This window comes from Athene noctua, chromosome 25 (assembly GCF_965140245.1).
Source record: "Athene noctua chromosome 25, bAthNoc1.hap1.1, whole genome shotgun sequence".
Classification (NCBI taxonomy): Eukaryota; Metazoa; Chordata; class Aves; order Strigiformes; family Strigidae; genus Athene; species Athene noctua.
Genome location: NC_134061.1, coordinates 8040683 through 8053795, shown reverse-complemented (window position 1 = coordinate 8053795; position 13113 = coordinate 8040683). Strand labels below are relative to the sequence as shown.

Here is a 13113-nt window from a genome sequence, read left to right as displayed (position 1 = left end):
GTAGTGGAGATTTCTTTTGCTTAACCTCAATATCGAAACTGTAGTTTGAATGCTGTAGGATTGGGCCCGAGATATTAACCAAGCTGAAGTCCCTGTTCCATTTGGAACAAGCTTTAAAACCCTTCCTATATTTGGTGGTTTGGAGTGAATTTTCTTCATTGTGTGGAAATTTCACTGATATGTGGGGAGGTGCATGTAGGTGACCTTGGGATATATGCAATTAATGCAGCACTCTACAAGTCGAAATCTTCTGGAAAGGGAAGGTGATAATTTTAAACATCTGATTTCATTCATTCATACTCATTCTCACAAAGGCTTCATTCATTTCTGCTTCTACACACCCATAACTAATAAGATGCTTGTGTCCAAATGGTGTGGTCATTATCACCAGTAAAATCCCTTAGTTTCACTGTCCTACTTCTTCTGTAGGTATCTCATAGGTCTGGTTCTGTTCTTCATCTTGTTTTTATGTTTTTTGACTCAGTTTATTTTTTGCTTCATGCTCTATAGTTGGTTGAATGAAATCATATGCAATGTAACATAACAATTAAAACACAATATTCTTTTAACCCTTTTTCTACATATTTTCCTGAGGCTTTCAAAAACACATCTCCGTTCGTACTTTATTCATATCAAATTTAATATTTCTGTTACAAAAATCTATAGAGCAAATTTCTCATTCCTGGGTCTCTTTGTATTGTTTCTATAAATTCATTAATAACAAAAGAAGGATTAGGGAAAATCTCCCTCCTTTATTGGATGCAGAGGGAAATGCCCTGGACACGCAGCTTCATGAGCTGGGAGATGGGGAGGGGAAGCAGAATGAGGCCATCACAATTAAAGAGGAAGTGGTCAGAGATCTGCCGCACCCCTTGGATGCACACAAATCTGTGACCGGATGGGTTACACCCAAGGGTGCTGAGGGAGTTGGCAGCTGTGCTCGCCAAGCTGCTGTCCATGATTTACCTGAGGTCATGGCTAACTGGGGAGGTCCCACTGGACTGGCGGGTGGCAGATGTAACACCCATCTACAAGAGAGGCAGAAAGGAGGATCCAGGAAACTACAGACCTGTCAGTGTGACCTCGGTGCCAGGGAAGGTCATGGAGCAGGTCATCTCGGGTGCCATTAAAAGTCATGTAATGGACAGCCAGGGGATCAGGCCCAGTCAGCATGGGGTTAGGAAAGGCAGGTCCTGCCTGACAAACCTGATCTCCTTCTATGACAAAATGACCTGACTACTGGACGAGGGAAAGGCTGTGGATATTGTTTACCTGGACCACAGTTGCCCATAGAATTCTCACAGAAAAACTGGCTGCCCATGGCCTGGGTAAGGGAACGCTCTGCTGGGTCAGGCACTGGCTGGATGGACGGTCCCAGGGAGGGGTGGTCAGTGGAGCTAAATCCAGCTGGCGGCCGGTCACAAGTGGTGACCTCAGGGCTCGGTGTTGGGACCATTTCTGTTCAACCCCCTATTGATGATCTCGATAAGGACACAGAGTGCATCATCAGTGAGTTTGCAGGTGACACCAAGTGAAGCGGGAGTGTCGACCTGCATGAGGACAGGGAGGCTCCACAGAGAGACTTGGATAGATTGGATTGGTGGCCAACGACAATGGGATGATCTTCAACAGGGCCAAGTGCCGGGTCCTGCACTTGGGCCACAACAACCCCCTGCATGGCTACAGGCTCAGGGAGGAGTGTCTGGAGCTGTGTGGGAGAGAAGGATCTGGGGGTTCTAATTGCAAGCAGCTGAACATAAGCCAGCAGTGTGTCCACATGGCCAAGAAAGCCAACGGCATCCTGGCTTGGATTAGAAATAGTGTGACCAGCAGGAGCAGGGAGGTGACAGTCCCCCTGTGCTCTGCACTGGTGAGGCCACACCTGGAGGGTTGTGTCCAGGTTTGGGCACCTCAACACGAGAGAGATCTCGAGGGCTGGAGCGAGGGCAGAGGAGGGCAACGAGGCTGGGGAAGGGCCTGGAGAATCAATCCTGTGAGGAGCCATTGAAGGAGCTGGGAGTGTTCAGTGTGAGGAGGAGGAGGCTGAGGGGAGCCCTCATCCCTCTCTGCAGCTCCTGACAGGACATTGCAGAGAGGCTGGGGCTGGGCTCTGCTCCCAGGGAATCAGGGACAGAACAAGAGGGAACGGCTGGAAACTGCAACAGGGAGCATCAGACTGGACATTAGGAAAAAGATTTCACCAAAAAAGTGGTCAGACAGCAGAATAGGCTGCCCAGGGAGGGAGAGGAGTCCCCATCCCTGGGGGTGTTTAAGGGCTGTTTGGATGAGCTGTGGGGGTATGTGGGGTAGGGGAGAACTTTGTAGAGTCAGGCTGAGGGTTGGACTCCATGATCCCAAGGGGCTTTTCTGTCCTGAATGATTCTGTGATTCTGACTATAATGAGAGATCAGAAGCATAGCTTACATGCAGATATGTAAATCTGAGTGTAGAAATTCTTAATTCAATCCTCCCATCTAGGGTCAGATGAGATAAATCTTATGGTTGATTGTTTTCACGTACACACTGGAAGGCTTTGTGCGAAGAGGATTTCTACAGGCACAGACCGTTATGCAAAGAAAGGAGATGAAGAAATTCAATGGCCTATCATATTTGATGAATAATAATAGAATATCAACTAGTATCTTCTGACTAAAAATGTCAGTGAATAATAACTAGTTTGCTTGGTGTTATCTCTGTTGATTACATGCTCCATTGGGTACTAATGGAGCAGGAGAATTCTACCACCACTGTGAAAAAATTTTTCCTTGTTGGTTTTACTGAAAGTGCCATGCTGCAATGTTACAACTTTCCTCATAATCTACTCAACAACTTGGCTTGAAAATGTCACCATCATCACCACAGTAATCACGGATCAACAGCTCCACAAGTCTATGTACTTTCTGTTGGGAAATTTAGCCTTTGTAGACCTCAGTGAATCCTCAGTGACTCTGCCCAAGATGCTATGGGACCTCCTGTCTGAGCTTTTTGGGGATGCATTACACAAATGTTTTTCTTCCTTTTCGCAAGAGGTACTGTGCCCATCCTCCTCACAGTGATGGCTCTGGATCAGTATGTGCTCTCCATAAATCTTTGAGCATTATGAATCACAGTGTTCTCCTTGTGCTGCTAGCAGGAGCATGGGTAGGAGGTTCATTCTGTTGTGCAGGTAGCACTGGTCATTCAGTTGCAGTTCTGTGGAACAAACTTTCTAGACAATTTTTACTGTGATGTCCCACAGGTAATCAAACCAGCCTGTACAGACATGTGGCTGAGCTACTCATGGTGTCCAATAGCAGGCTGTTTACAGTTGTCATCTTCATTGCCTGATTGTGCTGTATGCTGTCATACTGCTCAAAATCAGGACACATATCACAGAGGGGAAGCACGAAGCCTTTACCACTTGTGGAGCTCAGGTTGCAGTGGTGAGTATCTATGTTGTACCCTGCATCTTCATCTATGAACATCTGTTCCAAAAGCTTGTGATAGGAAAAGCAATGTCATCTCTTTATGCAGTCATCACTTCAATCATTAAAGCCATAATCTACACACTGAGGAACACGGAGATGAAGAATGCCATTAACAGATTACTCAGCAACATTTTTTTCAGAATGAGAAACTCACAGATGTCCTTCCTTTCTTAGATGGTTGTTTTCTTCTACAGAGAAATGTAAAAGCAAAGCACATACTGTCAACCTAATTATTAATTTTTGCTTTTGACAAAGAAGGAAATTTAAATAACAATAACTAACACACAACTAAAATGACAGTGCTGTTTCTCAAGGTAATAACTGCTTGGGAACCAAAGTGGTCTCTGAATAATAAAAGAGTAAACATGCATTGTAAAGAAAATCAGCAGCAACAACAAAAAATCTTATTTTTTCTATTATGGTAGCTCACACTACTAAGTGTTCAGTTAATTTCTAAGTTTCTGATTTCTAATATATTCCAGGGAATTTATGGTTTTCATGTGGAATACTCATGACTGGTCAAAAAAATATAGTACAACTTCACAATATACATGAAAATATTTTTGGTTGTTAAAGAAGAATTTAAGTACATGTTCTTTATAAATTTTCCTCACTTTCTTGTGAGAAATATTGTTTGTTCAGATAAATGCATTCCAATGAAATACTGATCATTTATCATTATCAAAATAAAACAGTATTCCAAGAAATCAAGCAGCAGTGAATAGAGAGCAAGTCCATTGCACAAAAATAGAAGTCTTATTCAGTCAATTTACAGGTATTTAATTTCTTAATTGATGCAAACATAACCCAAGGTAGGAGAGACAAAGGTTCGACGCTGACTTACTCAGAATTCGGCATTCTTCATTAAGTATATGGACACTTGGACTGCCTATTCTTTCAATTTCAGCACCACACTGGTATTTTTAAGGTAAATGGGCTAGGTATGGAGTGGGAAGTCAGCCAGAAAACACATATTTTGTTTTATTTCTACTGAAAGAAAGAATTCTCCTTCCTTCCTTCCTTCCTTCCTTCCTTCCTTCCTTCCTTCCTTCCTTCCTTCCTTCCTTCCTTCCTTCCTTCCTTCTCTCCCTTTCTCCCTTCCTTTCAGTATTTCTACCGATTTTCAATTTACGATTGTAGTATAAAAATATAATTATTGCTTCAAAACATAGAATTCTTTTCAAGAGTTAAGACTGCAGGTGTGTATTAGATCTGGGTGGGATGGAGTTAACTTTCTTCATAGTAAGCCCTATGCTGTTTGTTGACTGGTGACCAAAACATCATTCATAGCACACCTATGTTATAGTTAATGCTGAACAGAGCTTACACCTTGTCAAGGCTCTTTCTGTCTCTCCTGCTGCTTCCTTCCCTCCTTCCCTGGGGTAAACTTGGGTTGGACAAGAGATTGGGAAGAGACACAGCCAGGACAGGTGACCCAAATTGTCCACAGGGATACCCCATACAATGTGACATCATTCTCAGCAATAAAACTGGACTGAGTTTTACAAAAGCAGCCACTTGTCTGAGAGTGGCTGGGCATTGGCCTGCTGGTGGTGAGAGAACATTTTTGCATCACTTTTTAAAAAATGTTTTTCTTCCTTTATTAAACTGTACCTATCTCAATTCAAGAGTTTTTCCTCATTTTTGCCCTCCCAGAACACAGTACCATATAAGTTGCTATGAAAAAAATCAACTCCATCCCAATCAGACTCAGTGCAAAGTGGAGGACAGCAGGAGATCACTTAAAATTGTCTGTAGTATTTTATCTTCTTTAATGAACTAGATTTCCATTTTATTTATGGTTTTCAATATTCTGAAACAGTGCCTCTTGCAGAGCTCATTGTACATATTTTTGAAGATTCTTTTCTAATACAAAAGATAAACAACTCTAATTTTACAGTAAAAACTGGAAATCAAATACAGTGATCACATTTAGTGACACTCATTGGCTTGATTCTTTTGCCAGCTCATAAGCCTTCAGCCTAGTCTTCAGCCGCTAGCTCAGGAGGATGCAGATCTCCTTTAAAGTGTTGTCTCACACCTGGACATCTCACAGACTTTGGAGTACCTCAGGTGACACTAAATGCCTATCTTAAAGCTACTGAATGAAAACTCAGTAGTGTCCTTGATGATGGCATGTAGGGAGTTAACTCACAAGGAGACATCTTCATGTGTCCTTATTGCCTTATATACTGTCACCCTGGCCACAGCACAGAGAGCATAAATAAAATCATCAAAAATTTATTGGTTAGTCTAGTTGATGTGGTGGAACATAAAGAAAATAAAAGTACTTTTTTTTTTTTTTTTTTTTTTGTGGATATGCCCAAACATGTTACTTGTGGTTACTCTCTAAAGACCAAAAACTTTAAATTTCCAGAGTTCATTTTTACTGAAATATAAATTAGAACTAACTTTTAAAGTAAAAATGTCTGAAAATGGTTACCTAAGGTAGAAAAGCAATGATAAAAAAATATTTTTTTACAAAAATGTGTGTCCTTCTCATTGTACCTCTTGATTCCAGGGTTGGTTTAGGCCAACTCAGTGACTGTTATGTCTCTGTGATAGCTGTCTTATACTGACTCATTCCAGCAGTCTGACAGTATCTCAGGGAGCTGCAGGCTTTCAGATCTTTTCTGTGACCCTAAAACTCACATTCCTTAACCTGTAGACCATAAGCATGTCTCCTCATAACAAGCTCATTTACTTTAAGAAAACTGATCTTTTCTTCTTCCATAGTGGTTCATGTGATATAGACAATGCCAGTTAAAAAAGTATAACATTCAAAGTGTGAACAAACAAGACAGATATTGTCTGTCAAATTGGATTGATTGCTCCTTTAGAATATAACTGTACAGTGTAAACAAAAAATAAGTAGATAATCAGTCACGATATACTCATGAGAATCAAAAAATTCCTAGGTATCTTAATAAGCTGTCGAAACGCGGAAGCATTACTCAATATATGAAGGAAGGATTTCGAGTGGCTAATAATGGCACAAGTTACAGGCATAGACATTCTTTAGGGAACACTGTCATCACACACTACTAATATCTTACTGGGGAAAAAATGAATAGAAGAACAACATGTATGACTAAATCAAATAAGGCAGAAAGAACAAACTTCTCATAGGTAAGGCAGAAAGTGTAGGAAGATTAATTTTTAAACCTGGGAAAATCTCTTATGACATTGGACTTCTCAGTGAAGCTATGAATACTATATTCCAGAGGATCAAAAATAGACTGTAGATACAACTTAGAGTTGTGTTAATAAGTACTAAGACCTGAAGAAGAAACATTCTGTAGCATAGATTGATTTTTATCTGTCAAGGATGTAAGGTGAATGGTTTTCAAAAAAGACAAGTCACTCAGCATTAGACGTGGTAACAGAAAATGAAATTATGCCAGTGAAAAGCCAGCAAGATCCCTTTACTCCTAGAGATAACGAAAATTTTATTTCAGGGGAAGATTCAGCATACTATATTTAGTATTAACAAGATGCAACCTGCCCTAGACTCTACAGACTCTATTGATGAGAACTGCACTTAAAGGGACCTAAGCTGAATTTCCTCTGGTTAGTTCTCCAGAATGGATTTCTCATGTCTTTGCTGGAAGCTCAGGTATTTCAACAATGATAAATTACAACAGTTACAAAGAAAAAGGGTGTCCTTTCAGCAAGGACTTAAACTGTTCCCTTTCTCCTGAGAACAGAACCCTAGAAACAAGTCTCCTGATGGCCTTTTTCATTTCAGTGTTTCTCAGCGTGTAGGAACAAACATAGGGAACACAGGGAAGAAGATGGAGGCCACTTTGTCCAGTTCAAACGTCTTGAAGGGCCGAGCATGGATGAATATTCCTGGAATGAATGTCATGCCTATTGCCATTATCTGGTCTATGCAGGTAGACAATACTTTGTGCTTTCCTTCAATTACTTGCCTCCTTATCTCAACTAAAATGACAGTGTATGAAATGAGCAGCAAGACAAAAATTATGGTGAGGAGAAGTCCAACATTTGAGACCATCAGCAGCTCTGTCAGGTAGGTGTCAGTGCAGGCCACTTTCAGTACTTGTGGGACATCACAGTGGAAATTGTCCTGGTTAGGACCACAGTAAGGTAAAGGGAGAAGCAGATCAATCTGTGTTGCAGAATGAATTAATCCACCTGCCCATGACCCTGCCACTAGACTTAAACACACCTCACCGTTCAATATTTTCAAGTACTGCAAGGGCTTATGGATAGCTGTGGCGGGTGGAGGAAGCAAGCAGCCGATTCAATGTGAATGATAGAGCAAGCTTCAGCTTTATTCTGTTTGCTTACAACCTTATATCCACTAAGTATTGCATATACATAGAACATATATTTATGTTCTATCTCCGCCTATCTTCGCTTCTTATTGTAATTAGGTCTCCTCCCTTTTATGCCTGTGCAATGAGCTCTCAGTGTCCTGGGCAGGGGGCGTAAAGGGCTGGTCGGTGATCGTGAAGAGGAAGTTTCTCCTCTTCCTCACTGCTGACCTTTTCACCATGAAGTCCTGTGCAGCCTCCGTTGTGCCCTGGGTCCGGGCCAAACCGCTGAGCCAGTCTGGGTGGGTTCTTGGAGTAATCTTTTGCTGACATACGCATTCTCACAGGTAGGGGGGCAGCTTCAGTTCCAGGCAGGAGATAGTAGCTAAGCAACTCAAGCAACATCTATCTTGTGCAGACGTAACAAATCACCCTGCTTTTCATCTCTAAACAGTTTTTCCATACTGCCATGTCCTTGTTCTTGAAGCCATTCTCCAACAGATAGCCACACACTGATCTGCTCTCATCACTGCAAGAAGGAAGATATGAGCACCACCAATCAAATGGAAGAAAAACATGTCAAGGGTGCACTCCTTGAATGGAACAGTTTTGGGCTGGGGGACGAAACTTGACAATAGAAAGGGAATATTTACTGATGACTCAGTGATATCTGTGAATGCTAAGTTGGCCAGGAAGAAGTACACGCATGTATGCAAGTGGTAGTCAGTGGTAACAGTGGTGAGGATGATGATGTTTCCCAAGCAGGTCATCAGGTAGACAATCAAGAAGACAGTGAAGAGGAATTGCTGAATCTTAAGATGGTAGTTGAAGCCCAGGAGGACAAATTCTGTCACAGGACTGGTTTCATTCTGTGGTTAGTTGCCTTGGTTACATTCGTTACCATCCAAGCATCCTGTGAGAGGAACGATGTAGAAGGGAAGCTTTTGAATACCAGCACCAAGAGAGATGAACTTTCAGCTCCCCTGGCTCGGAAACTCCCATCCTAGAGACCTCCTTATATCCCTGCACTATACAGTGGTAATTTTGTTCACTGGAGGTAGTATTAGTGTTGGGAACTGTTTTCTTTGATCTTCAGTTTGACCTCTGCATCTATACTCTTAAAATGCAGCGTAACTCTACAATTAGTTGCTCTCTTCATAAATAGACTTTTGTTTTCCCAGTAATTCAGGCTTTGGCCCCTCCTCAGTGCAACAGTGCTTATCTCTAATACTACCTTTTACATTCACACATCAAGAGCCCTTATTCCACACAGGACTGCTTTGTCTTCAGTCTCAGAGTTGCCTGATTCCTCTCCTCCACAGAGGACTCCACAGAAAAAAAAAAAAAACCAAAATAGAAAAACCTCACTCATACATTATTTTGTTTAAGCATCAAATTAGACATTAGGAACAAAGTTACTATGAAATCTATATGAACTTTCCTGGGTCTGAACAAAACTGGTTTTGCTATAGCCACTAAGGGACTCCTGCTCTGGCAACCATAAAAATAAATACTTTAGAGTATTTTATGGTATAGTAGTGTTTACTGTGCTACTCCTGTGTTAGCCAAAGGGAAACAGGAACATTGCACATTCTTTGCTTTGCAGGCACATCTGTTTCAGGGCAGAAGCAATCTGAGAAAAAGAAAAGAACATTTCAGATTGCAAGAAAATGTCCAGTTTCTCTCCAGCACTGAGACAAGCAATCTGAAGAATGAGAAAAGGCAATCTGATATGAGGCCCAGTGGGCTCTCCATCACATTCTGCAGGGGAGCGCCCTGGACTTTACATTCAGAGAGGACCCAGAATATGCAGGCTGCAGTTAATTTCATTTATACAGACATAGGCACTTCATTCTACTTATCTCAGATACCTGAATTAAGATTCAATCATCCTCTGATTGTGTCTAGTTCTTGCTGTTGGTTCTAAGCAGGCCTTGATGATTAGCTCAATCACAAAAGTGGGACTGTGTTTCTAGAAGTAAATTTCCAAAGTAATTTCAGATGCCCTAAAATACCCAAGACATTTACACTGGGCTGGCAACTGTCATACATGATTTATGGGTGACACATGCCCTTGAGGTATGGCAGCTGGAATTCAAAGGGCATGCTCTAGGCATTTCTGTTTAGGAGCAATGTTTAGACCTGCAGTGTCTTTTAAATATACACATTGGACTCTGTCCCTCTTGACCTCAGCTCTCAGCATCCTAAATCTCTGTACGTGAACTAGTTGTGCAGTCCTATTGAAGTAAGAATTGAAAAAATGGCAGAGGCAGAATGTGATCAATTTGTCCTAGACTTCATACCTACCCTAGGATGAGACACACCATGTCCTCGGAGTGCCTGTTTCTCACCACTGACACTAATGAAGCCTAAAAGGCCAGCTTATATCTGGATTCCTATCTTGTAGGTATCTGAAGATATGTGACCAGTATTCTATCCCTGACCCCACAAAGGGGCACTTTTGACAGCCTTCAGGTGCCCAGTGCTCATTCCAGGACAAGAAAGACTTCTATTCTGCCCTACCTGTTCTAGTTCAGACTGTTCCACCTGTGTCTGTGAGGACTCCATGTTACATCTCAGAGCTTTCATTTTCACATCAGACTCTCTTCTCTCTGCTTCCTTCTGCCATTCAGTCTCACTCCAGGGATCCTGAAGTCTAGATCCTATGTCTCTCTTTGTCTTGAATTCAGTGACTCAGTATACCAGATCTTTCATATACTTTGCCATGTACCAAGTCTTTTTCCAAATCACCAGAAGACAGACATTCCTTGTGATAGTTCCACTTTCTCTGTGTGTCCCAATTATCTGCTCAAAACAAGTGAAATTTCAATTTCTCCCACCTGAAAATGTGAGGTGTTGTGCATTTCTCCAGGCATCTTTTATGCTCTTCCCACACTCTCCCAGAATCCCTATGATCTCTTGTCCTCATAAAATGTTTTCCTCATTTTTAACTCAGTTCTTGTCTATACTGATCAAACAACAGATTCTCTTATGCTATGGACAGTAAGCCTTGCTTGCTGCTGCTTTCTTTCTTTTGTAGGAGCTGAAGTTTACAGAGTCAGCTGGTTTGTCTCAGTTTGTCTGAATGGCTGGCATGGACAAAGCCTGAATTTGGGACATTTCCTTTATGTATGTGTCCCCTTGCCTGGAGAGTCAGATGTTCAATTCAGAGAGAAACCACAGGGTAAACCAAATCAGGGATTGCCAGATAATTTGGGCTTTTGCTGTGGTTGTGTCATTAAAGAATTGAGAGTAATCTATTTGTCCCTTATCCTATTTGGATTTTCATTTGAAACAATAAACTTCTACTCATGGATGCTGAGACTAGCAATACTTGTTTAATTTGCTGGTCATGGTTTGTGTGCTATGTTCCCTGAAAACTAAGATGTCAGGGAGCAGGACTGTCAGGGAGCTTCTCCACAAGGTAAGGCAAGCCAGGGGCTGAGAGTGACAGCAAGGCAGACAGGAGCAGCCCACCTCACCAGCAAAGGCAGCAGTCCCACAGTGCACACAAAATAAGAGCAGAGCAGAATCAATGACAGTAACCAGTCAGCCAACAGCCCAGTGATTGCCAGAGAGAAAGGGATGCCAGGGAACATTGCACCACTAATCATAATGTGATAAGTGGACCAAGCGAAGGATAAGTTGCACGAGTTTTACAGTCACATAAACATGCAAACACACAATTAACTGAGATTTGCCAAAATTACTGTTCCAGTGAGCCAGCATAGCCAAGCCCAGGGGAAGATGACACTCTTCAGAGAGTCTCAGGACTGGGTTCTTGGGTGGCACCAACATGTGGCAGTACCTCAGGTGCCCTGCATCTGCACACTGTAGCAATGTTACCCTCCTGTATTTGCTGCATCAGACCTCAGCACAGGCTACCAATGAGGAAGTCCACATTACATCACTCCAGCAATTTCAGATTTTGTTCTATTGTTACTTGTTGATCCAAGGTTGTTCAAGTCCTGTTCACATTGTCCTGTTTGCCATGGATCACTACATCCAGATCCTGTTTGCACTTTAACCTGGTCTTGGGAAAAAAAAAAAAAAAAAAAAAGGCCATGATACTCCCATGTGAGCTAGACAAGTCCATAGTAGTGAAGCAGCTTAAAATTTAGACCAGGAACTCAAGTAGTCAAGGTGAAGTAAAAACTAGTAAGATACGAGGCCAGGTACAGCATGCATGCAGCATAGCTAGGGCAAGAAACAAGAAGAGGACCTAAGTTTAAACACTTAAGACCTGAACCAACTGGCTGAATGGAGTTCCCAGAGGAGGATTATCATGGCTTTCTCATAATTTAAATATTTCACAGCAGATTAGTACAAGATTAAAGAACCACATGGTATCAGTGCTGACCTTGAACACAGTCAGCTAAACAGCATTTGAAGCACCTTTTGTTTAGTTCCAGGTAAGATATGCACTTGTTTGGGATGGAATTAATTTCACCAAAATTTAGCCACACAGTGATAATTATGATACACAGGCTACCTCAGAGGTAATCAAAAGAGAAGCAATTATGGAATTCAATTAATTCAAATTTTCCTTAGACCGTTCCTTCATCAAACACAGGGAGCACCAGAATCCTTTGACCAAGCTGTGGTCTTGCATTTTGCTATTATCTGTGTAAAGGTAAGGGGCTAATCTAATTTTTGGGGTTTTGGGGGGGAATAAGAGGTGATAAAATCTCTTGAAAAATCCTTTTGTAGCATTTGTGGTCCAACTTGTAAATCTCACCTACATCCAAATGTGTATAAAATGAAGATGTACCCCTGAGCTAGTCATCTAACCAGTCATCATTTAGCCCCAGAAAGGTGATTGTTGGCCTGTGTGTTCAAGACCATGGGTTGCTGGATGACTATTGTTCTTCTTCTGCAGGAGGGTGTAGACCCTTAGCTTCCATTTTCAGAAACATGTTCCTGAATATTTTTTTCTTTTTACCTTTCCCACCCCCCTCCAATACCATCCATCTTCAGCCTCTTCCTATCTGATTCTTGAATTTATTTCCTCCAGGTTCTTAAATTCCATCTCCTCCCAACCCCAGACTGGTCATAAGTATGTTCAGGGAACTAGCAACACTCAGTTTATCTCCCCAGTCTCTTCCAAACTGTGTGACTGTTGTTCTGCCAACTGTTCCACTAATATGTAGTGCTCTAACTTGTGTTTTCCTCAGTTTAATCCACAGTTGCAATCCCCTTACCCAAATCTCCCATTCCCTCTCAGTGTGCCCTGTGGTGTCCTCTCTCACTGTAACACGCTCTCATTGTTGCTCATAGGCATGATCTAAGCATATCCATAGTGGCTGGGGCACTCGTTTCCCTCTTGGAGGAGTTGTAGCAATGCAACTCTATACAGGGTGGCTGAG

General features: G+C 41.9%; 1 protein-coding gene and 1 pseudogene across 1 annotated transcript; one reads left to right on the top strand and one right to left on the bottom strand.

Moving 5' to 3' along the window:
* Positions 1 to 2722: 2722 nt before the first annotated feature.
* On the top strand, positions 2723 to 3641 carry LOC141970543 (olfactory receptor 4D5-like; annotated as a pseudogene).
* Positions 3642 to 7221: 3580 nt separating this feature from the next.
* On the bottom strand, positions 7222 to 8517 carry LOC141970393 (olfactory receptor 4D1-like). The gene is made up of 2 exons (XM_074926967.1): positions 8247 to 8517; positions 7222 to 7703 (listed from the first exon to the last, which is right to left on the bottom strand). The coding sequence occupies exons 1-2, from the start codon at positions 8515 to 8517 to the stop codon at positions 7222 to 7224; spliced, it is 753 nt and encodes a 250-aa protein (XP_074783068.1).
* Positions 8518 to 13113: the final 4596 nt, after the last annotated feature.

Bases quoted from the DNA above. Each gene is read 5' to 3' on its own strand.
- LOC141970393 (XM_074926967.1), bottom strand. From the start codon at position 8,517: ATGACCTGCTTGGGAAACATCATCATCCTCACCACTGTTACCACTGAC. The intron at 7,704-8,246 runs GTTGGAGAATGG...CACCCGCCACAG, and splicing joins AGATCAGTGTGTGGCTATCT to CTATCCATAAGCCCTTGCAG.